The following is a 25,206-nucleotide window of genomic DNA, read 5'->3' as shown; positions in this document are numbered from 1 at the left end:
TAAATTGTCACGTGTAGAAAACACAAGTGGCTGCAAAAAAGTTGTCAGATGCGATTTTGACATGGAAACGATGTTTTTGTCATCGAAGCAGATAGACACACACTGGCGTAGGTTTACAACATCTGTCGAAACACTGCTATTCTAGTTTATTATTAATATTATATTAGCATATATCATAGTAATATTATAATAATATATTATTTATCGACATCAGTGATCAGACAGCAGAACAGAAGCTAGTCCGAGCCGACGCAGACCCCAGTAATGGGATAAACCCGCACCCTCAGATTAGCCAAGCGGAGTTATAACGTCTGCATTTGCGGACTAAACAGAAGCTAGCTCTAGTACTATAGCCGCTTACAATAAAGGCCAAGACACACTGCAGCGACAGCGACCGACCGTAACGACAAACGACAAAGTCGCGGCGACTGGCACAGCCACACTGCAGCGACAACGACCGACCGTAACGACAAAGTTCACCCAGCCCTCACCACAGTGCCAGTGCCAGTGGCACACATAAACAAACGGCAAAAAACTCCTGCTGCTGCTTTTAAACAAATTGCTGTAAAAACGCTCTATGTATAACGATAATATAATAGTAATATATACGCAGCATATTAACGAACGTCTGATGGCTGACCGTAGCCTTGCACGTTTTGGTTAGATGGGTTCGGCGCGCCACTGTTTCTGACAGGCGTTGCGAGTTTAGCGCTGGGGACCAGTCTACTTCCTGCTAGCATTGGTTTATAATTTTATGACGTAATGGAAAGTCACGTGCCGATGGAAACGGCTGTGATTGCCCATTTGTAAAGTGTCGCCGGCGAAAGTCGCTAGGAAATATGAAACGTTTCTAAATATTTTTGTCGTCGAGGTTGTCGCCGGTCGTCGTCGCGTCAGTGTGCAATGGCTCATAGGAAACAATAGTTTCTAATTTTCTGAAAAGTCGTTTGTCGTTCGGTCGTCGTTGTCGCTGCAGTGTGTCTTGGCCTTAACTGCCGCCAGCGGCAGTTAATGTAAGCGGGCTATAGTACTACTAGAGCTAAACAGAAGCTAGCCCGACCAGGCTGTGCGACGTATTGTCTATACCATATTACTAAGGAGCTAATATAGGAGTTGTATGTAGCTCCTTGGTCTATACATATTGTAACCCTAGCAATACCGTTTCTTGGAGCTAAACAGAAGCGGGACTCCGGGAGCCACAGGCACAGCAGGCACTTGAAGCGTTTCAATAAAATATAATGCTAAATAAATAGGCAGTGGCTACGGGTACGGTAGCCATATCTTAATGTCTCGAGGTCTAGGGTACGGGAGTCCATTCGCTTTCATATAACTTAACGAGACAAAGATGGCGGCGGTCGGCGCCAGATTTCGAAATAACGCCTTGGGAAATAAATTCACGATTTGAGAGTTTAGATGAGCTAGAACCCTAACCCTAACCCTAACCCTACCATAACCCTAAACCTAACCTAACCCTAACGCCAAAAAGGGCTTCAACGACGCGACGCTACGTACCGTACGCCACTGCGAAATAAATACGAAATCTATTTACTACCAAATTCTTAATGTTTCTATACTCTCTTTCTCCTATTATTGCCGACAGTTTCCTGTAAATTCCGTCCAAATCCTCTATCTGCAACACACGCTGGCGGCTGCCATTGCTCCCACGGCTGTAAATTTTTTTAGAGTTAGGGTTATGGTTAGGGTTAGGGTCACAATGCACCTTAAAACAGGAGTTTGAGTCCGGACGTGACGTCATTGAGCGACGATTCTGGCCGCCATTGCTGTGTGGAATCTCTCCCCTGTGTCGTACTCCGCTATGATATTATCAGGAGTGTATCAAAAGGAGTAAGGCACGCTAAAACCGGCAAAATTCAACATTTAGTAGCCTAAAGCCCTGTCTACACTAGCAACTTTAGTTTGCAACTCGAGCAAACTCGAGCAAACTCCGAGTTTGCCAAGAAAAGTTTCCCAAAGTTTGCCAGTGTAGACCAGTTGGCAACTTCGGCAAACTAGTTTGCAGAAGTTTGCAGAAGTTAGGCCGTGCACCTTCTTGGCAAACTAGTTTGCTCGAGTTGCTGAGGTTTGGAATAACCAGCCAATCAAATGACAGTTTGTATGTCATGTGATCCTGCAGATAGACAAACATTGGACATTGAACATTGGAATTCACAGTCAGTACCAGTGAACTCGGAGTTTGCTCGAGTTTGCGCGAGTTTGTTCGAGTTTGCTCGAGTTTGCTCGAACTCGGAGTTTGCTCGAGTTTGCAAACTAAAGTTTGCTAGTGTAGACAGGGCTTTAGTCTACCTATGATTTATTGTGTTTACCTCGATAAACTTGAGCTCAAGTATTGGCCTTAATCATTAAACTTTATCCGTGTCTAATCGTGGTCTCATAAAAATGACAAATCGGAGATATCGGTTCAAACGTACAATGTGGTTTTATCAATTTACATCGCTTTGTTATGATCTGTGAACCGAAACATAAGGGCAATGCTTTTGAAAGCCCTCTATCGTTTAGCAATGCAAACATAGCAAAGACTAGCGAGGTTTGCTAGGGATTTCGGAAAGTTAAACACGACGTGGTGTTATTGATACTATTTACATTAGAAATAAAAAATTTCACATGTTTAGTATTTTTATCCATTTTATTTGTTCTTAACAATATTGTTCATAACATGTAATTACTGTCATTCGACATCGGCTATAATAACAACAAGGCGTGTTTAACTTTCGCGAAATCCCTAGCAAACCTCGCTAGTTCTTTGCTTAGTTTCATTGCTAAACGATAGAGGGCTTTCAAAGCATTGCCCTTATGTTTTCGGTTCACAGATCATAACAAAGCGATGTAAATTGATAAACCACATTGTACGTTTGAACCGATATCTCCGGATTTGTCATTTTATGAGACCAACGATTAGACACGGATAAAGTTTAATGATTAAGGCAATACTTGAGCTCAAGTTTATCGAGGTAAATACAATAAATCATAGGTAGACTAAGGCTACTAAATGTTGAATTTTGCCGGTTTTAGCGTGCCTTACTCCTTTTGATACACTCCTGATATTATATATAGTAGGTAGGAAAGCGTGCTGCCCAAATTCTCTCGACGCTCGCTGGATATTTCACACGATTACAACACAAATATTCAACCATTCTACTCCATCTTTGTTACCATTTCAAGAACAGTGTTCACTTGTTATAAAACATCTACTGTCTCTGTTTGTAACCGAGCTGTGTCACGCGAAATCACACAAAAAACTGACGAAATCCTCGCGTTCGCTAACGTTGCCCAGTAAATGTAAATGGCCTGCAAGTACAGGGCTATATAGACTGGTACTCGCTCCCATCGATTACCCATTGAGTAACTAAGCTAAGCCGCGAGGTGGGAGGCGAGTACCAGTCTATGGCTATAGGCGGCACACTGCTTTCCAACTCCCGTACGAGCCTCGCCATTGAAGCGTTGCAAAACGTTGGCAGCGTTGCGGCGCAAGAATGAGGTCACGAAGAGCGCCGGTGGGTGTTTCCTGATTCTGACAGCCATTTACATTTACTGGGGCAACGTTAGCGAACGCGAGAATTTTCGTCAGTCTTTGTGTGATTTCCGCGTGACACAGCTCGATTACGAACAGAGACAGTATGTTTTTAGCTTATCTGACCATAGTCAGATGCAGCTTGTAGAATCGCTTGATCGTCCGTCGTGCGTCCGTCCCTCCGTCGTCAACAGTTGGGCACACAATCTTAACGCTTCGACAGACGGTCACGATATTCCGGGACGTGGGGGGGTAATCGAAAACGAGTTGGGATGTCGAACGCTGGGGTCAAAGGTCAAAGGTCAAGAGGTGTAAAAGAAGGGGAACATTCACTCCTTAACTTAAGGTATAGGGAGGAAATGCAGAATTGGCGGCACAAATCTAAACGGCTCGACCTAGGCTCGTGATAGTCGGTGTATAGCATCATGGTAGGAAAAAGCCATCACTGTGCCGAATTGGAGGTCACAGGTCAAAGGTCGAGTGGGCACAGGGCAGATTTTAGACATTTTCTGAGGACATGGTCTGACGGAGCCGATTGAAAAACTTTTTTGTTTCAGCGGTGACTAGCATTTTTTATGGCTTTTTGAAAGGACATGAAATGTCCCTTCTGCTGACATGCGAAGAGTAAGTGTCGGATAACCTTTTGACCCTCAAGAGCAGGGTTAAACTTGGATTTGTTGACTGTCTGTTAGAAGAATTTGACTGCCGGTTTTGCTAGTAGAATCTATACATGGCCTGGATGTATGAGGCTACAATGTCACAGTGAAATTTCAAAAGCTAAATTTGGTTAAAGAAGGTGTATATTCCTTAAATCGTATAATTTCTATGTCATTCTGTCCTGTCAGTATGTTACATGTAACGTTATGCCACTGCAGTGGCTGTGCATTGTGTTGGGGGCAGTTTTTGCCTGCATTAATTGGTTGCAGGTGGCAGCTCTCTATTTGCAATTTGCAGCCTGTGGCTTGCGTAGGTAAATGGATGAGTGCTTACCTATTCTGTCTTGCAAATAGTTGTTGCTACTACGAATGATGGGGCTTCCATCTTAACTCTGAAGACACTTAAACGTACGCGCCATCTCGTGGCAGAACTTTCATAACGATCCAACGAACATTCTTTTGAGAAGGTTCCTGATACCATCCCTGTGCATCCACTGTTTCGGGCGGATTATGTGAACACATTTGGGACTAACAGGGTTTACTAGAATCCCTCCACTCCACCACAGAGTCACCGCAGTAGACGTTAGATGAGCGCTGTCGCTATGCGGCACTTGTTATAACAAGTGAACACTGTTCTTGAAATGGAAACAAAGATGGAGTAGAATGGTTGAATATTTGTGTTGTAATCGTGTGAAATCGTAGCGTCGAGCGAATTTGGGCAGCACGCTTTCCTACCTGCTATATATATATAAGTGTTAGCGTGCACAGTGCAGCCGCGGGAGCAATGGCAGTCGCCAGCATGTGTTGCAGATAGAGGATTTGGACGGCAATAACTGTCGGCAATAATAGGTGAAAGAGAGTATGGAAACATTAAGAATTTGGTAGTTAATAGATTTCGTATTTACTTAGCATTATATTTTATTGAAACGCTTCAACTGCCTGTGCCGGGAGCGAAGACTCGCATGTAGCCTGTAGGCTGTAGGCTGTAGTGTAGGCCTAGACATGCCACACGGTTAGAGCTAAATCAGTAAATGGATACCGACAAGTATCAGAATATAACATAATGTAACATAGCTCTAGTACCAAAGCCCTTGTTGCGACAGGCACAAGGCACCTGTGGCAACAAGGGCTATATAGTACTAGAGCTAAACGTAACATTACTCATATCTGCATTGTTCGTTGTACGTGATTAGATTTACATTTAGATTTAGATTTTGAAATTTATTTACGCTTTCAAAAGTTTACATGGTTACATAGATGTCACGAATTTCTAAATAAATGCAGCGAGGGAGAGCGAATTGACTGTACAGTCTTCAAGTCGGCCACTCCGCAATATAAAGTTAAATACAGAAAGTTAATCCATGAATGACGATTGAAAATTACAAAATTATATATGAGCGATGTATAAAAATAAATAAACTATAAATAAACTACATGCAAATAAACCTGAGTTTACATGAACCTGATGTCAGCAATACAAATAAACATATGCAGGTCCTAAATATATATAGATGTTAATAGAAAGGGGAAAAAACGCTCATAGGAGCAACGCTGAACAATACAGTAAAAACCCGCGTATAAGAACATAGATTTTTCCAAGTTAGCCTCAACATGTTCTTATATAAATGGTGCTTACTGAAAAATTAGGCTCAAAAGGTTCTTAAATAGGTTCTTAATTGTTTCTACTTTTAATATGTACTAGCTGAAACCCGCGCTACGCGCGGCCTTAGTGACTGTGATGCATGTGTTACCAGTACAGTAGTGTTATGTGTAAGGTGTTATATGGAACAGGCTGAATGTGTTATGTATATGCAATTTTTTGACCGCATTTCAGCCTGAGTGTTCTTAATCGACGTGTTCTTTTATGCGGGTTTTTACTGTATATGTAAATAATGCAGTACTGTGTCTCAATAACAATGCCAGGGTGCTGGCATTGTTATTGTTGAGCATTGGCATTGGCATTGGCATTGGCATTGGCATTGGCATTGTTATTGCATCGATATTGTTGAGCTCGTCTTTTTTATTTTACCTGTGTTTCTTTTTAAGTCTTCATCTGCATGGAAAATTAAGAACCTACTTTAAAATCTTAGCCTAAAACAGGTTCTTATGTAAAGGGGTCTAAATGGGAAATTTTAGCCTAACATGTTCTTAAAATCTATGTTCTTATATGCGGGTTTTTACTGTAATTGACAGGCAAAATAAGTGAAAGTACATTAATTGAAGAGATTTCATGCAAAGAAAAGACAGTAGCAACTGCATAACAAAATCACAGAAGCCAGAACCAGGAATAAATCCTGTAAATTCAACCAATTAGCAACAATTCAATAATTACAGAAACAAGCAAAAAAAAGCATTTAAATACATTTAAATACATTTATTGTGTGCATTGTGTTCGTATGCACACATACGATTATGTGTGCATTATCCTAGATGCGGTCCAAAATGTAGCAAATTTTTGGTGTAAGGAATAACAATGTAAATTCCTGCTGTAATTTTAGGTATTGCAACATGCAACTACGCCTACTAGGAAGAAACGCATCATACTTGGTGATACGCGCACAGTATCTTGCAAACCAGTTCCTACGTACAGTAGACTACCAAGTGTGACTAAGGTAATGTGCCCAGTAAGACAGTTCTATAATTCTTTATAATGTGCAGATCTGCACTTTTATCAAACCAGGAAACCAACCAGATTCTATTTCAATTTCACCATCATATTTTAACACTTTTCCATATGATACAAACATATATATTATCTTTGTCATAATGACGTGTCAAATTTTACCATATTTCACATATAAGTTTTATACTTTATTAATCATTTTATAGGGAGTTAAAGTTTTTGCACCACATCCTGAGCTAGTGTGGTCAACTGCGATCGTGGATGACATCAAGGAGAGTGGGAGTATTGTTGTGAGGTTCTTGGATAACAAGGTAATTTCATTTAGTGTGTTTCATACGTCGATCAAAAATGGTTGCATTTTGTCATCGAATATTATGTCTGCGGAGTGCGTGCAAAGTTAAATGTCAATGCAGATAATATATATATGGATGTAAGGTAGCAATAATTAGTATTGTTATTATTGTTTACTCAGTTATAAATATTTACTCAATTTTGTCTAAAGCATATTATCAAGCAAGCAGTACAACCAGCAGACATGGCAAGGCATCACGATTTCATAACAATCCTGTTTCAGACACAAACTTTCGCAGCGCGCACAGAGCTCCCCCTGGCGGGAGACTATGGATGCTTGCAGTGTGAGAACCTCACGCAGATAAGTCCTCTAAGCAATGCAGCAGGTACTGTACTGTATATATGCACCACAGTGCCCATAAACAGAGTTTCAGCTTCATACCATAGAGATTCCCTGCAACTAGATTGCAAAAGATTATGTATTCGTATCTTGGTTTCATCTACAATAAACATGGACAGTAAAAAACATGCGTGTGTGTGTATGTGGACGTGTGTATGTTTACCTTGTCAGATGTGCCCATTCTTATATGAACTCGTGTACCCTGACCATGAGCACCCACCTGCAGCCCAGCTTGTTGTGTTCAGGGTAAAAAATACACGGGAGCGATGAGCGATTCGCTCCTCAAACCTCCGAAATTGCCTTCGTGAGGCTCAAAATAGCTCCCGTAAAAATTTTAACATGAGCTATTTTTCCCACAGACTTGAAAAAGAGTACCCGTGAAAAAAAAGTAATTTTTTCCCTGGTTGTGTTGTTGTTACTGTTAGTTCTGGACTGCATCAGGGATCGGAGCGAGCATCGTGCGTTCTACACGAGGGTGGGCAACACGCTGCTGGCTGTCAACCCGTGCGAGATGATGCCGACGATGTACGGTAATCGTGCCATCGGCGAGTACTCCCGCGCAGCCATGGTAAGCTGCTCCACCGTCGCATGCCGTCAGGGGGAAAATTACTTTATTTTCACGGGAGCTCTTTTTCAAAAATCTGTGGAAAAAATAGCTCTCGTCATAAATTTTACGGGAGCTATTTTGAGTCTCACGGGAGCGATTTCGGAGGTTTGTAGAGCGAATCGCTCATCGCTCCCGTGTATTTTTTACCCTGCATCCCGTCAGTAATGGCATCTACCTATGCAGCACTTCACTGAAAGGCCATGTTGGTAAAGGTGCTGTTGCAAAGTGAAGGGCTATATGGGGGGAGGTTGGTTTTGGTGGGGGTTGACGAATGGTAGACTGTCGTGGGATGTCAAGTGGTTATTGTATGGGTGACAAGCCCGATAGATGCAAGCATTTGGGGAGGGGGTGTTGGATAAAGTGTTATAACTGTCTAGGCTTGTATTACTACTAGAGCATTGCTTAGAGCTGTTTCAGCCAGGTTAAAACTACACTTTTAGTTATCTCCCAGTAATGGGTCGTGACAGGCATTTTGTTTACGATGTGCAGTGACTGCATCCCTGCATGTCTACGTGAATCCATCTCTCTCTCTCTCTCTCTCTCTCACCCATGTATCAGGACCTGCCTCCACACGTATTCTCTGTGGCTGACGCGGCGTACAGAGAACTGTGCCGCGGTGCCGGCAGCGACTGTGGGGGCGCCACCGACCAGGCGATCATAATCAGTGGTGAAAGTGGAGCAGGAAAGGTAGTCTTCACTAGTGTGCAAGATATACAAGGCTTTGTTCAGCTTCTTTGAACGTATAGGATTAAACTATCCAGCCAGTGGGTGTGGCAGACAGTTTTACCAAATCGCTGTTGTAATAGCCCATTGCACTGTGCAATCGGTCAATTCTGTACAATGCTCGGAATTCAAGTCACATGGCGCAATATCATGTGACTCCAACAACGAATCGCAGACTGGTAGGAAAAAAAGTAAATATTATGGCATCTGTTGACTTCATTTTCTGAAAATCCAGCTTGAATAAATATAAGCCATCGTCTGCACAGCAGTATGTTTTTCCATGACAGACGATAAAACGATACTGTGTTATCTGCTGCATGCATGCTTTTACAGCCTTTGACAGTGCATGTAGTTGGCATATTTTGGCCTGTTTTTAATTTACATAAATTTATTCATTGGTGCCGCCATATTGAAATTGCACATGTTCCTACCAGTTTTTTACTGGCTAATGTGATTTCTCGATTGTAGATAGATCGGCACGTTCTGACGATCAAAGATTGTAAAAAATATCGGCGTGAAATGGGCTCTAGGGCATTTTATGAATTGTCTGAGTGTGTTTCAGACGTGCACGGCACGCTACATCATGAAGTACCTGACAAGCGTTGCCGTGCAGGACTGTCATGGCGTGACGGCATCGACAACGACCGATGCGAATCGCATCGAGATGAAGATCCTTGACTCGAACCCGATCCTCGAAGCGTTCGGTATAAATCGATCAGTGGGGGAGGGGGTGAGGATAGAGGAGTGAGAAGTAGAGCATTGAGCAGAGCCTGGACTTTACTACTCTACCTAATAGCAAGGAGTAGAAAGAGCGAGATTGAATGAGAGATGAGAGAGAGAGAGAGAGAGATAAAGAGAGAGAGGGAGCGACCGAGAGAGAAAAAGAGAGAGAGAGAGAGAGCGAGAGAGAGGGAAATAGAGAGAGAGCTGGAGCAAGAGCTAATAGACTGTCACCGTGACTTTCAGGTAATGCTAGCACGGTCCACAATGGCAACAGCAGTCGCTTCGGAAAGTTCGTACAGATGCAGTACGGTGCTCGCAACCAAATTGTAGGCGCCCGTCTAGAGACGTACCTGCTAGAGAAAACGAGGGTGATCGCACGCGGTGCTGGAGAAAGGAATTTTCACATCTTCTACCAAGTACGTATCCCTGGTAACCGACAACTTCACATGCCTCTTCCTTTTACGTGAATCTTCTCCCAGGGAGATGTTTTCCAGCCCCTGATATTCTGACCTAAGCTTCCTTTCTGGACACTAGTGTCCAGTAAGTTACGTAAGCATTCTTTCTTTCTTTTAAGGAGATTATGTTGTTTGTCTTTTAGATGCTTTGTGGTGCCAACGCAGAGGAAATGTCATTATGGCAATTAGAACGGCCAGAAGAGGGCAGCACGTTTAACTATGTTGGGGATCACTCAAAGAACCATGGTAAAATCAGCTCATTTTACTTCCGCCAGTGTTCATATATCTTTCTAACTAATTCCATCTGATATGTTGGGCAATTATTGAGTTAAAATAAATGCACAAGGGACACAACTGCACTGCACACCTGGGGTTTTGTGCTTACCCGTATGCATGCGAAAGGTTACTGTCAACACGGGAGACAATAACGCAGCCTTGTCACAGCACGGCCCTACTTTGTCTACATTACAGCATTTAACTTGAATTAAATGGAAATTACCGCATGCTTCCTTCCATGTACAGTCAAACCTCGGTTATCCGAACAAGGTCTCAAGGTCCTGTGAATATTTAATAAGCCACTATACCATCAGTTATCCGAACAAAATACTCCGCGCCCGTCTTGTTTGGATAATCGAGGTTTAACTGTTTGTTGCTGTTACTATACATACGCAGATGATGACAAGGAAGGGTGGTGTGTGACAAAGGACGCCATGTCTGATATCGGTTTGTCGTTCGGCGAGCAGAATCATGTCTTTGTCATGCTGAGTGCCATCCTACATCTCGGCAACGTCACCTTCGAGGATTTCGAAGATATGTCTGCGTCGGTGGTCAACGAAAAGGACTGCAGCTCTGGTTATTATTATTATTATTATTATTATTATTATTATTATTATTATTATTATTATTATTATTATTACTAATAATATTGTTATTATTATTGTCATTGTTGTTGTTATAATAATGATTAATATTATTATTATATTTATTAATTTAATAAAAGTGCATTAGTAGTAGCAAGAGCTTGCAAGGTCCTTACTTGTCAGTGCAATGTACAGTAAACCGGATGAAACAAGTGTATGGATCGCCGGTATGGCTCTGTCACTGTGGTCTTACACTCTCAGCGTACCAGAAGATAGAACGTGTGCATGACTCTGGACGTGGCGAGAACATAAACTAATCATTAGGTCACTAGTAGTATGTAGACAGATATAAATATGTACGTAACATACCCCGTATGCGACCTATCTGTGAATATGTGCATAACATTACGCGTGTACGTTCCGCCAATAATTGCATAGGAAGAGATCACTAACAATGTAGAATGACCTCTGTGCTGCCTGGGCTTCAGTGATGTATCTAATTGCATGTTCATTTGTCAGTGCGAGGCTGGCAGCTCTCAGCGCGTCTGCTGGGGGTGGACCCATCCAAGATGGCCGCCACGTTGACGGTGCGCACGATCACGGCGTCGCATCGGAGGCGGTACAGCATCTTCCACAAGCCATGCTCGCCACAGGAGTGCATCACGAGGAGGGACTGCCTTGCCAAGCTGCTCTACAACAGGTGAGCTTTGCTCGTTGCTTCCACCATCAACTCTCGCTGATGCACGATCCGAGACGTTCTATGCTGTGCATGTTTTGGAGAGCAAGGATGCGAGCGCGATCCCTTGATACCTGATCAACTCCTCAAATAACCGCAAACATTCCTGAAATCGTTGTCCTATCATTGTGACCTATCACAAGATGTCATAACAAGCAATGAGCACTGAATGGCTGATTGTGTGCGCCACCATATTATATTCTCTCTAACCTACCTCGCTGGCAGGATCAATTGACTCATGTGGTCAGGGTCATGTGTCTATCGCAAATCGCTTTCCTCTTGCGAAGCGAGTGTGTTTGTCAGTGTTACCGTCACTGAGGAGTTATAGCATTCATTGGAATCGCGCTCAATGAGGAGTTAGGCTCATGCTGCATGGCATGCTTGTGAGTATGAGTGCAATGAGACACGAGGTCAAGATTGCTGGAAGACTACATACATACACGGGGTTCGTCGTTGCAGGATCTTCCGGTGGATGGTGGAATTCATCAACGTCCATATTTCTACTGCTGATGCAGCCGTCAGGACCTCCATAGGTGATCACGCATTGTCATAACACACACATAAATTTGTATAAATAAACAACAATAACGCTAACAGCAATAATAATTTAATAATAATAATAATATAGTAAAATCAGGTGTAAGTTATAATAACTCATCATATTTGTTGTTACAATTCTTGATCTGATAATTCAATGTCGCAATATCGCAATATCGCAGTGTAATTTATTCTGGGTATGAATTTTCTGATTGCGAGTGTTCTGCTAAGATGATGTGAGACAAACGACACATTAATTAACCCGATTCTACCCGACCAGGTCTGCTGGATGTGTATGGCTTTGAGAGCCTACAGAACAACAGCCTGGAGCAGCTCTGCATCAACTACACAAACGAAAAACTGCAGCAGCACTTTGTGAAAAACTTCATCAAGGTACTTATATTTAGGCAGTCGGTTTTGTTTGTGTTGTTTGGTGCTGTGTTGTGTTGTGATGTGTCATGGCGTGTAGTACTGTAATGCACTCGTGGCATTCTACTTTTTACATGATGATCAACATTTCGTACCTTGTATTGTGTTGTGTGTTTTTCACAGCGTCAGTACGCAACTGTAGGGACTTGGCCCTGATATGCTCTGGCCCAACCTCTTGTTACGATTGGTGTCTCCGGGCGCGAAGGTTACGATTGGCTGCTACTGCTGCTGCTACTGCTGCTGCTGCTGGTGGTGCTCTCACTGATATCAGCTTCAGTGGTGCTGATATTTCATGTCCTGACATGCATATTATATTACTAATCATAATCACGCGAATTATGTTCATTAGCGTATACCTTGGCTGTTTCTTCCCCGCACAGTTGCAAGAAGAGGAACACATTGCAGAGCGTCTACAGTGGCTCCCTCTTGCCTACAACGACAACCAGGAGTCGCTGATGTTACTAGAAGGCACTCCTGGTATCTTTACACTGCTCAATGAGGTATGCCCATTTAAAATGTCACATATCACTGATGTATTTATTCTAGTGTAGCCTTCCAGTGAGGGTACATGTGTTTGTAGCAGGCTTCGCTTTTTCACGGGGCCGATCGGGCCAAGCCTCGTAAACAACCCCATCTCCGGTGTCCACGGGGCTTTTTTTTCTGGCCCCCGTCAAATTTTCAGATTTCAATGCTTTTATTACTTAATTCATCAGTTTAAAATAATCAGCCCCGTCGAGAGAAAATCAGCCTCGTCGAGTAAATAATGGGGCCTTGTTTTAGGCCCCGTGGTTTTCTCAGATGGCGAAACCTGGTTTGTAGTCACCTCTACAGACCAGATACGTGGCTATAGAATAGACTTTTGGCAGTTTTCTTGAATGGCAATTATATGGTAAAACCATCTCTTTGGATTGCTCCCCTGTCCATAAAGGACATTTTTGGCATGGAGTGATTGTTACATCCAGGGTTGACTGTATATGTGCTTGCAGGAGTGTAGACTGATGAGAGAATCAAACTCAGCATCGGTAGCTGACAGAATTGTCACACAGCTCGCCGCCAACCGCAGCTTGGTGGCGCCACCGAAACCGAGCCGAAAGTGCGAGTTTGTGGTGCGACATTACGCCGGGGATGTCGTGTATGTTACTGATGGCATGGTGGATAAAAACAAGGTGATGATACATTTATGGAATTTGCTTACGGGTTGTGTGAAAGTTCACACTGCACTTAAGAGTCAAAGTGGTCAAAGTGAAAAGCCTTCATATGTGCATGTATTTGTATATTATAAGATCTGGCAGCCTTTAGAGATGTGACTACAGCGTTTTGTACATTCGAGTTATCGCATTCTTATTCGCATCTCTCATTTCATGAGACAAAGTTTAGTAATGTTAGGAAACCCTTGAACCAACAACCTTGCTATTGTCACGGTAACGAGGTTACATGTGGCAAATCAATTATTGTCATGGTAACGAGTTTACACATGGCAAATCAGTTATTGTCATGGTAATGAGGTTACACATGGCAAATCAGTTATTGTCATGGTAATGAGGTTACACATGGCAAATCAGTTATTGTCATGGTAACGAGGTTACACGTGGCAAATCAGCTATTGTCATGGTAACGAGGTTACACATGGCAAATCAGTTATTGTCATGGTAACAAGGTTACACGTGGCAAATCAGTTATTGTCAGTGGTTCTGCAATCGTTTAGGACAAGGTGCCAGAAGAGCTAACAGACTTGCTGCGCAACAGTAAGAACGTCTTTGTTAGCTCGCTATTCTGTGACAGTGAGGACAACGTTGACGACGATCATGCCCGAGGTAGACCCAACCAAAAGCAAACGGTGCTCTCCAAGTTCAAGGTTTGTGGCTAATAATGACATCTGTCTTCATTTGCAGGTGATATATGTGATAAGTAGTAACTTTACACATGCCTCGATTATTATATGTCGATGTTAACTGAGATAGGAAGTGAGTGGCTCAATCTATCGTGTTTTCTCTCGCACAGGAATCGCTGGTGGGGCTGATGTCACGGCTCGAGCGTATGCGGCCGCATTACATCCGCTGCATCCGGCCTAACGCGCGCGCCGCGCCGCGAGACTTTGACAGCCGCTGCGTGATGGCGCAGCTGGAGGCATGCGGAGTCCTTGCCATGGTGCAAATTAGCAAGGCCTGCTACCCCGACCGGTATGCGTGCGTGCTGCCACCAGGTGGCGCCTGTTACTCGGTGTGAATTGTGGGGGGGATTAGCGAGTATTGTTGATCCCTAAAGAATATATTGCAGTTTAATTGATCGGGCGATCGCTCGCACATTACGTGTGCTATTTCCTGAAATCTTTGTGCAGGTTTCGATGTGTTTTAGAATGCTGCTATTCCATGATTAAACATCATGCCATTCCTACTTTTGAGTATGTGTATGGAGGGGGCGGTCACTAAGGTGTAACGGTAACACAATCATGGTATGCGCGCACACACACAGGATCTCATATGAGGAGTTCTCGCTGAGATATCGTCTACTGCTCGGCAAGACTCCGGGAAGTTGCAAGAGTGTGAAAACGCCGCGACAGAAAGTGAACGATGCAGACAAGGAGAACGCCGGTGCACCCTCGGCTAGTCACTCTAACGATGGGAGGGGGAGTGCTGTGAAGGCTTCCCTGTCATCCCCGTGCATCAATGGTACGTGCCGCTGTGCAGTACTCGTCAAACCGATTGACGTCTACCCACCCGTACCTCTGAACTCTCCTTTCTATGACACGTAGCTGTAACCAGTATGTGTTTTACAAAAAATATGCCATTTCCCAGATGTCAGGTTCAATCAAATGAGATTCAAGCATTCTCGCGCAATGGTTGACTTCTAATCCCGAACCACGAAAAAAATCTTGGTAGTTTGCAGTTCCAACATGATTAAATTTATTCAATCCTGCATCCCGAACAGTCCCCCACAGCCTCTATAAAGAGGCAACAGGGCTTTCAAAGAGCACCTATGTCTTATATAGGCCGCATGTATTGGGCTCCATATTGTGGCAGGTCTCCATCTCCTCGTTGTCTAAACTCTTAATGCAGGCTTCATACAATTTCAGCAGGCAAGCAGAAGACCTCGCGCCGGCAAACCACTGCCATATTGAGCCAAGAATTTGGTGAGGAGTGTCTCACGTTGACTGACCAAATGCAGTTTGGCAGGACTAAAGTGTTTCTCAAAGACAAGATGGTAAGTTTCATTCGATTTTTTTACCGACTGTTATCCGAAACTCTGTCCATCTCTGAACTGGGAGTTTTCTTATGAAAAGGGCTTGGCTTGTGCTTTCTATCCATGTACAAAGAGTAACCGCCCATTTAGATATTAACCATCAATTAGCTAGTAACCTGCTCTCTTCACCTGTGAGATTTACCTGTATATTAATAAAGTCCTATTTGTGAAAGTCTGGATTTTAACAGGTAACCCCCTAAAGTCATGAGTAGTATAAAGTAGTGGCCCCTGACATCATAACTCGTACAAATAGCGTAGTAAATCTGTACTTGAATGCTATTTACTCTATTCTAATTATTAATATGTGAGCTAGGCATTTATCAGACACATTTTGGTATCAATATCTTTAGGCTCTTGAAACTGAATTGTAAACTGGGAGATAATGTAACCAATTTACTGCTAAGTCCTTTCATGGTTCCCAGAGCCCTTAAAATTCCTTGAATTTTGTCCCTTGTCATTGAAAGAATCTTAATTTTTCCTTTTGTCATTGAAAGATTTTGGAAATAGGTCCAAGTCCTTATTTTATGTATAATGTCCTGGAATTTTACATTTTGGACCTAAATTAAAAAGCTAACCTTCATTGCTGGTTGTCCGACTAACTATTCCAAGTCGTTGATAAAAAATGTTAAATTTAATTCAAAATTCACAGGTCATTGTCTACTAATGTACTCCTAATTTTTACGTGTGGGTGGTGTAGAGGAGGGGTCTAGACTACAAGTTCATCATTTTAGTAATTATTGATTTATTGATTTATTACCTATTGTTCATGTTATTTTGCTACACAATCGTGTCAATTTGTGTGTATTTTGTGTGTAGATAAATATACACTGAGTAATAAATAAAAAATTATTATAATAGTCAGCATATAGTTAAGACCCCTGCCCATGCCACCCATGACTAAAAAGGGAGAAACATAAACTAGTTTTAGCAGACACTGTTCTGTGAATTTTCGATTAAATTTAATATTGTTTGTTATTTATTATTATTTTGTAAGGATTTGGGACAAGAAAAACATGACCCTTAATAGTTTATCCCATTTGCAGACTGAAGAAGCTCTTTAATTTCCCCCGTTTAATAATGTCTGCATCTATATATAGAAATCCTGGGAATTTCCATATATATATATAGTTGAGAAGATTTCTTTCTGGCTCTCCTCTTTTTGTTATAGCTATATCTATTGAATGGCTCTACACTGATATCATATATCATAAGGCTAACGTCAGATACCGTATAATGACCGTTGCAGATTGGCAAACTGGAGGCAAGTAGAGCCATTCTTAGGACACGCTGTGCTAGCGTCGTGCAGAGGTGTTGGCGACGTTACGTCGCAGCGTGTCAGCGACAGCAGCAGCAGCAGCAGCATGAGGCAGCTAGCCGCATTCAAGCAGGTACAATCTAGTCCCACCCAACATAATCAGTGTATTGCTAATATAGACAGCTGCACGAGATGGATTTCCTGCTTCTAATGTTGTTTTTGTCTATTGTCTTCAGCATTCCGACGGTGGAAGGTGCGACGCACATTTGTGAGGGTGTGTAGGGCTGCCATTACTGTCCAGTGCTGGTGGCGCTGCCTCGTGGTCACACGACGAATCGAACAACAAGAACTGCATCGGCACAGCAGTGCCGGCGACGCTGCCACAACAATCGCCGACAAAGCAGAAATCGAGTCGTCAGGTCACGAAGAGGTCACTCTATCGGAGGGATGGAAGTCCGAGGAGGGAAGGCGTCATGCAGCCTTAGGAACGACGTCCGGCGCCCTCATGTGGCACTCGAGCACACGACTTCTGTCAGCTGAGGTGTGTTCCCTGGCATGGGGATGCTGGGGTTGGGGTTGAGGATGCTGGGGTTGGGGTTGGGAATGCTGGGGTTGGGGTTGGTGATCAGTTTTAAGGACCTCAACGTGAGTTGGAGGGGACACCCGGACGAATTAAGTAAACCGTCAGAAACATGAATAGTTATATAATACAACAACCTTTGAACAACACTTAGATAACCTTTGAACAACACTTAGATAACCTTTGAACAACACTTAGATAACCTTGACATTTTACACGTAGATAAGACGTTGTATCTGTCTACGATACATCTCCGACAAACAACAGGTCTCCGAAACGTTTTCTGTCTTTTCGTCTGCAGACGTGTGTGACGCTCTACGAGGCCCTGAACGAGGTGCGCGAGGGAGGAGCCCTCACCTACCCCAACCTGCCTCACCTATTCCACAGAGACGGACTGTTGTCTGTGAGGAGAATGCCACGGGTGAGAGCTTTACATCGAGTTGACGTGGGTGAACGCGACGCACGCACGCACGCATGCCCAATGCCGTTATCTCTGAGGTTATAACATGTGTCAACATACGTAACATGCGTATGTAGCAAAACATGCGTCCGTGTGCACGATAGAAACACACCTACCTACACTATATGCAGTGCATATCGGTGAAAGATTTTATGTTATGAAGATTGCTGCTTCGTATTGGCTTTACGTATTGGCTGTGCGAAATAGTGGCACAGTGTTTATGCTATATCATGTGGTTTTTAGTAGCAGCAGCAGAGAGAGAAAGAGGGGGGAGCGAGAGAGAGTGAGAGAAAGAAAGAGAGATTAAGAGAGACAGGGAGAGGGAGGGATGGAGAGAGAGAGAAAGAGAAAGAGAGAGAGGGGAGGGAGGGAGGTTGAGTAAGAGAGGGAGAGAGAGAGAGAGAGCGAGAGAAAGAAAGAGAGAGATTAAGAGAGACAGGGAGAGAGAGGGGGAGAGAGAAAGAGACAGGGAGAGAGAGCGAAAAGGATAAGGGGGACATACAAGTTCAAGAGATCGTGATTAAAAATGAGAGCTACATATAGTATCCTTATAGAATATAGACAGGGGTGACTCTATAGACAGGGGTGACTCTACAGACAGCTTACTCTATAGAGGTGTCGACACTGTGTATGGATTTCAGGATATTGACACCTGGCCCTCATGGCGATTTCGTGACACTAGGGGTAAAATAATAGTGGATTGTCGATCGTATGTGGAATTACAATAGGCTAGGACTCGTGGTGATATATGAGCATATCAGCAGATGGGGGGCGTTCTCACCACACAGCTGGCATTTATAATGCATGCACACGCACGCACGCACACACGCACACACACACGCGCACACACGTCAAGCCCCCGAGTATCGTATATATCTCGTGGAAGTTGTTTTGATGGAGAGTAATTAATCGCATCCACGTGGAGTTACTGCAACAGTGTAGCATAAGAAAGATTCTGTCGCGCGACAATGCGGTAATGGTTAGTGAACATTAGACGCTGGGGGGTATGGGTGTCTCACTGTTGCTGGCGCATGTGTCGGTGCTCGTTTCACAGCCATATCCCGTTTCATGTATTGTTGCAGCAATGATTGTGGTTTTTAGTGGGCCACGAATCGTCTAGCTGCCACGTACATGCTGTGTTATTATCAGGAGTAAGATAATATAGGATCCTATATTATCTTACTCCTGTTATTATTCGTGTAATGAGATAATAATTTAGATGATAATCAATTTTGATTAGATCTTCTTTCCATCGAATTTTATTTCTCCCCAGGTGAACATTCGATTCCATACAAAGCCGAACAAGATTTTGAAAAATGCACATCTTTGTCCCCAGAAGGAGTTTAGATGCAGTCTGCTGGATTGCCTTCTCACATAGCGGCGTTATATTGGTTGCCATGGAAACATATGCGTGCAAACAACTGGTGCTGTTTTAACTGTTTGTATATGTGGTTGATAGCGATTTAAGACGTGTAATTTTTAATTAATTATGATAGTGACTCATTGATCATGTGCCTATGCGCACAAATCGCTGGTATATATAATAGATAAACGAAATTGGAAGGGTCCGTTAATTATTATAGTATCGTGTTTAATTGTTTATTATTATTATTATTTAAAAGTACAATCACAACGCCTTTGTGACACTGTGTGCATGTTGGCCATGTAATAACTGTTATACTTTGGTAATTATCTTATAACCATCTTTAAAAGTATATGAAAAGGGCATTTATTTTATCTTGCGGTATTGATGTTAGTCGCTGCATGCAGCTAAAGGCATTTAGGCAGCATCAAGTTATATAACGTATACGCAATACGTTTACACTATATATACGTTACACTGATTCACGACACTAATGATCACGACGGGGGAAATGACAGATAAACTAAGCTGGAATTATATTGTGTATTTACCATACCAAAATTTTGCGTGCGTGTGTGCGTGCGTACGCGCACGTTTGCGTTAGTATGTATGTATGTCAGGTATAAATATAAATAATCACAAATGTGTGATGTATATGTGTATATACATATGTATATTATATATGTTATTTGTATATATACATATACACACATACGTGCATACTGATGTAATATTTTTATTTAGGCGTTACCCCTTTCTTAGCCATTACTTAAATAAGTAAGTACTAAATGTAATGTTTCACCCGTGCCATGATTATATCAAAATTCTAGTTCATGTCAGAGCTGATTTTATATGCAGTTTCTTTTAAGAGTAGGTATATAATAACTGGTGTAGGCTACACTTGCTGCTATTTGCAAATAAAACTTGAATTTTAGAACTAAATTATACTACTCTCCTGTACTAATGTTACTTTTTATCTTCTTTCATAATTAAGTTACTGGTCCAAGCTCGATTTTACAGGGTAATCACTATATTATAAAAAATAAAGCTCTTCAATTAAAATATAAGCGGTTACTATCGCTATTATATATTTGCGATGTAAATTATTATACACGTGGCCTACCCGCCTTACGTATGTATAGCCAAATGTGTATTATACACGTGGCCTTACGTATAGCCAAATGTGTATTATACACGTGGCCTTACGTATAGCCAAATTGTTTATCGTACGTGTGGTCCGTACAATCGTACGTGTGGTCCGTACAATCGTACGTGTGGTCCGTACAATCGTACGTTAGGTCCGTACAATCGTACGTGTGTGTTAGTGTGTTTGCGTTGTACATGCGCAGATGTGCTTGCTGTTAATATCTGCTTTACCTTTCTCCGTCATGTTGTAGCCTAGTCCTATATTTTATCGATCAGGAACCGTCTTTATCTTTACATACCGTTAGATTGCCATTTTACTATCAATGTTTCTTATTATTATGAGTATATATAAACTCTTATGTAATGTAACACCACATATAAGCGTGGCTCTGTGCTGCTTTTTGATGCACGCAATGTTTTTCTGTAGAGAATGAAGACTGTTATATAGTGGTCAAGAATTTTCTGTAGTGAAGTAAAGACATTCAGACCGTCCCAACTTCTAAAGCTGAAAGCCCGCGATATTTATAAATATTGCACTATCATAAAGAATCATCACAGGCAATTCCACGAAGACATTTATGGTTTCTTTTACCTCTTCCACAAACCATTTTTATGCTAAAAACAACTTTTGCAAGAAAGACAATCTTTTCCTTTATTTCCCATTAGAAACGTTCATCAGCAACACGATCATATGCCAGAAAATAAACAGATTGAAACATTTAAATTCCAACAGAAAAAAAATCGAGCATCGTTACCTCGTGTAGGAGATGATAAAAGCTGATTAGGTATTCCAAATATCTCACAAGCGTTCCAGACACTATTTCCAATGATGTGACGCAAGCGACATGATTACTTGTATTTTACGAGGTAACATGACGTGTTCATTGCTATGCTGCCATCCCTAGCTCACACGTGGTTAGAGACACCTCACTGATTTTGAACACTATATTCGAATAAATGCTACTTTTGAGCAATTACCTTCTTTTTGTTCCGAGCTCTGTCATGCGCCTTTCTCTTATCAGTCAACTTGGCCACCTGAAAACAAAACACACGCAAATGTCAAAGTTTGAAATAATGGTCCAATGTACTCTTCTCTAATAATCTAAGAAAACAATTTATACCTAATGATTATATATTGCATTGCCAGTGATCGAATGAAAACTACAAAATATCTACAAATATCGCCCCATGGCATTCCGTAAATTCTAGCCTTTGTGAATACTGTAAAGTCACTTATTTTCGTGGATCCCAATTTTCGTGGTTTCGATAAAAAACACATGTTCGTGGATTTTTAAATTCGTGGATTGAAATCGTAGAACCGGCACTTGACATCTGTACATCATATTTCGTTGGGAACGTAAGTTCGTGGATTGATAGACCCACGAAATCCATGAAAATTGGTACCCCACGAAAAAGGAATTTACAGTTAACCACGATCTATGCCCCCAACATGAGCGATTCAACCCGCACCTCCTTAGCCTTGCGCTTCTGTCCATAGACTATCTTCTCATAGAGCCTCTTCCTCTTCTTCGGGATCATCATCTCTGCTAGCTTCTTCTCTTCCTTGTTCGCGAAAAACTCGGATCGCTGCGAGGCGACCTTATCCTCAGGAGCTCCCCGTTCAACGACCATCTTAGTCATGGTCGACTCCGACTTCCTCTTCCTGTTACCTTTCCCTGTTGGCAAACGTCAATGCAAGAAATGCGTTAGCTAGTGCAAGTCTCTGCAAACTGAGACCATCGTCGATCGAACGAGAGAAGCACAGCATGGCTGTCCCCCGTCATGTTTGTGTGTGACACACTGTGGGCATGGTATGGAATGTGCAAGCAGTGGAACCCGCGTTTATTAACATGGTTGAAAATGGTACAGTAAAACCTCCAAACTCAGCACCCGCAAAATACACAATGAATAGTAAACGTAAATACCATGACCAAATTCACCTTTCTTGCCACCTTCTTCCTCCTCTGCCTCCTCCTCCTCTGCCTCCTCATCCTTATCAGCACCATCATCATCATCATCATCGCTGTTTTCGTCGCTCTCAGCATCTGCAGCAAATCACAATGATGAGGTAAATATTTACTTAACTTACTTGAGCAGACTGTTTGCTAGTGAGGCAGGCAGACAGGCAGACAGGCAGGTAGGCAGGTAGGCAGGCAGGCAGGTAGGCGGGTAGGCAGGCAGGCAGGTAGGCAGGCAGGCAAACAGGCAGGTAGGCAGGCAGGTAGGCAGGCAGGCAGGCAGGCAGGCAGGCAGGTAGGCAGGCAGGCAGGTAGGCAGGCAGGCAGGCAGACAGGCAGGTAGGCAGGCAGACAGGCAGGCAGGCAGGCAGACAGGCAGGCAGGCAGGCAGGTAGGTAGGTAGGCTGGCAGGCTGTCAAACAGGCAGTCAAGCAGGAAGGCAGGTAGGTAGGCAGGCAGGCAGGCAGGTAGGTAGGCTGGCAGGCAGGCAGGCAGGCAGGCAGGCAGGCAGGGAGGCAGGCAGGCAGGTAGGCAGGCAGGACAGATAGGAAGCTAGGTAAAGTAAGCAGAGTATTCCTACAATTCAGTGCACTTTTCTAAATGTAAAATTGGTTTTTCAGTTTGCTGACAAACATGAGGCATGCACTGCAAGGTTTGATCACGAACGTTGATTGCCCAACCAGCATCTCTCTCACTCTCTCTCCTGTGGTACACAGTAGTCTCTTTCCAACTACAACTACAGCTGCTGCTGCCACCACTGTAACTGCTACTGCTGCTGCTGCTACTACTGCTACTGCTGCTACTACTACTACTACTACTGTTGCTGCTGCTGCTACCACTGTAACTGCTACTGCTGCTGCTGCTACTACTGCTACTGCTGCTACTACTGCTACTGCTGCTGCTACTACTACTACTGTTGCTGCCACCACTGTAACTGCTACTGCTGCTGCTGCTACTACTGCTACTGCTGCTACTACTACTACTACTACTGTTGCTGCTACTACTGCTAGTGCTGCTACTACTACTACTACTACTACTGTTGCTGCTGCTGCCACCACTGTAACTGCTACTGCTGCTGCTGCTGCTACTGTTGCTGCTGTTGCTACTGCTATTGCTGTTGTTGCTGCTGCTGCTGCTGCTGCCACCACTGTAACTGCTACTGCTGCTGCTACTCCTACCATTACTGTAACTGCTGCTACTACAAACTATCACCACTAACGATTCATACCGGGTGCGCGTGTCGTTCGTCCCGCCAGCATGGCCTCGCGCTCTGGCGGCATGTAGTCACCCTCCTTCTCCTCAATGAACGGTGAGAGGTGTGGTGGCAGCATGGCTCCGGGCAGGTAGTCCTGAGCAGGAAGCAGAGTGCGTGCGTTCACACTGTCGTACACCCACTGCGGCTGCACGTAATACCTGCAGACAGACAGTCACACATTCGTCTCGACAGAACAGCACACAGCCACCACAACACAGCGAGTACAATCGCGATGCCACAGCGACCCACACCTATTCCATGCACGCACGCACGCACGCACGCACGCACGCACGCACGCACGCACGTACGCACGCACGCAGACAGACAAACAAATGGTGTTACCTGCACCATCTGCAGTGAAATGGTTGGTGGAGTGTATAATAAGAGTTGACAAAGCAGTGCTGAGAGTTACGGAGTATTTACCTGGATAAGTACTGCTTTCCCATGATTTTCGGCCGGTCAACGACTTCATGTGTGATGCTCTCATCACTTTCTTTATAAGTAGCACCGATGCAGACAGTATCATCCCATGAAACCTGGCCCCCAAACGTACTGCAATGTACGACAACAGTGTGACAGTGTTTATTAGAGAGCATAATTTAAAGCAGTGACCATCTGACCACCCAGGGAATTATGACTAACATAGGAGAGATGTGGAAACGAAAGTACACTTCATTACATTGGTAGACATTGTAATGTAACATTTTACAAGTTCAAAGCGTGATATTCCGCTCGAAATTTGAATTGGGTTTACCAGACACCGATGTAAAAACACAGGAAAATGCAACTTTACCGTATAACGAATGCCAAGGATTCTCGCGGAACTTCTCGGTTGAGATAGAACTTTAGTCCGTTAAAAAGTGATTGTAATTTCTTTAGCTCTTCCATGCGTGCCTGTGCGTCTTCCACTTGTGACTCGTCGTCACCCTACAACAATATCCAGAAGTTTTCCAGTCTGTCATTTATCTTTCGAACACAATGACAACTCTAGCCCTCTCAATGCAACAACATATGCACACTCAAACATGCATGCACACAAGTATGCATGATGCACGCACTCACACACGCACACACACACACACGTATGCATGACACACACACACGTGTACATGACACACACACACGTGTACATGACACACACACAAGTATGCATGATGCACGCACTCACACACGCACGCACCCACACACGCATGCATGACACACACACACGTATACATGACACACACACAAGTATGCATGATGCACGCACTCACACATGCACACACCCACACACACGTATGCATGATGCACGCACTCACACACGCACACACCCACACACACGTATGCATGACACACACACACGTATGCATGACACACACACACGTATGCATGACACACACA

At 43.3% G+C, this 25,206-nt stretch overlaps 2 protein-coding genes across 3 annotated transcripts in view; one reads left to right on the top strand and one right to left on the bottom strand.

Moving 5' to 3' along the window:
* Window positions 1-20,101, top strand: LOC106806561 (unconventional myosin-XIX-like). 2 transcript variants are annotated; one of them, XM_014808552.1, is made up of 23 exons: window positions 1-107; window positions 6,684-6,809; window positions 7,015-7,119; window positions 7,383-7,485; window positions 7,925-8,067; window positions 8,665-8,793; window positions 9,392-9,533; window positions 9,796-9,968; window positions 10,151-10,253; window positions 10,680-10,859; window positions 11,387-11,567; window positions 12,063-12,136; window positions 12,421-12,533; window positions 12,950-13,069; window positions 13,556-13,735; window positions 14,275-14,424; window positions 14,571-14,749; window positions 15,042-15,238; window positions 15,646-15,770; window positions 17,056-17,197; window positions 17,301-17,605; window positions 17,946-18,065; window positions 19,378-20,101. In XM_014808552.1, exons 2-23 carry the CDS (start codon window positions 6,801-6,803, stop codon window positions 19,480-19,482), a joined length of 3,078 nt encoding a protein of 1,025 aa, XP_014664038.1. In that variant the 5' UTR covers window positions 1-107; window positions 6,684-6,800; the 3' UTR covers window positions 19,483-20,101. The 2 variants fall into 2 exon arrangements, with proteins under 2 accessions (XP_014664038.1, XP_014664037.1); XM_014808551.1 differs by having other exon boundaries at window positions 15,643-15,770.
* A 1,138-nt stretch (window positions 20,102-21,239) lies between these two features.
* LOC106806538 (pescadillo-like) overlaps window positions 21,240-25,206 on the bottom strand; it is an 8,686-nt gene continuing 4,719 nt past the window's right edge. Inside the window, 6 exon segments of the mRNA XM_014808513.1 lie at window positions 21,240-21,648; window positions 22,084-22,289; window positions 22,554-22,658; window positions 23,800-23,984; window positions 24,250-24,378; window positions 24,620-24,813. Of these exon segments, the coding sequence (XP_014663999.1) occupies window positions 21,574-21,648; window positions 22,084-22,289; window positions 22,554-22,658; window positions 23,800-23,984; window positions 24,250-24,378; window positions 24,620-24,813 (894 nt within the window). The 3' untranslated portion in view covers window positions 21,240-21,573.

This window comes from Priapulus caudatus, unplaced genomic scaffold, assembly GCF_000485595.1.
Source record: "Priapulus caudatus unplaced genomic scaffold, Priapulus_caudatus-5.0.1 Scaffold167, whole genome shotgun sequence".
In the NCBI taxonomy this organism is placed as follows: Eukaryota; Metazoa; Priapulida; class Priapulimorpha; order Priapulimorphida; family Priapulidae; genus Priapulus; species Priapulus caudatus.
The sequence above is the reverse complement of the archived record's forward strand: the minus strand, read 5'-3'. Positions and strand labels throughout refer to the sequence as shown.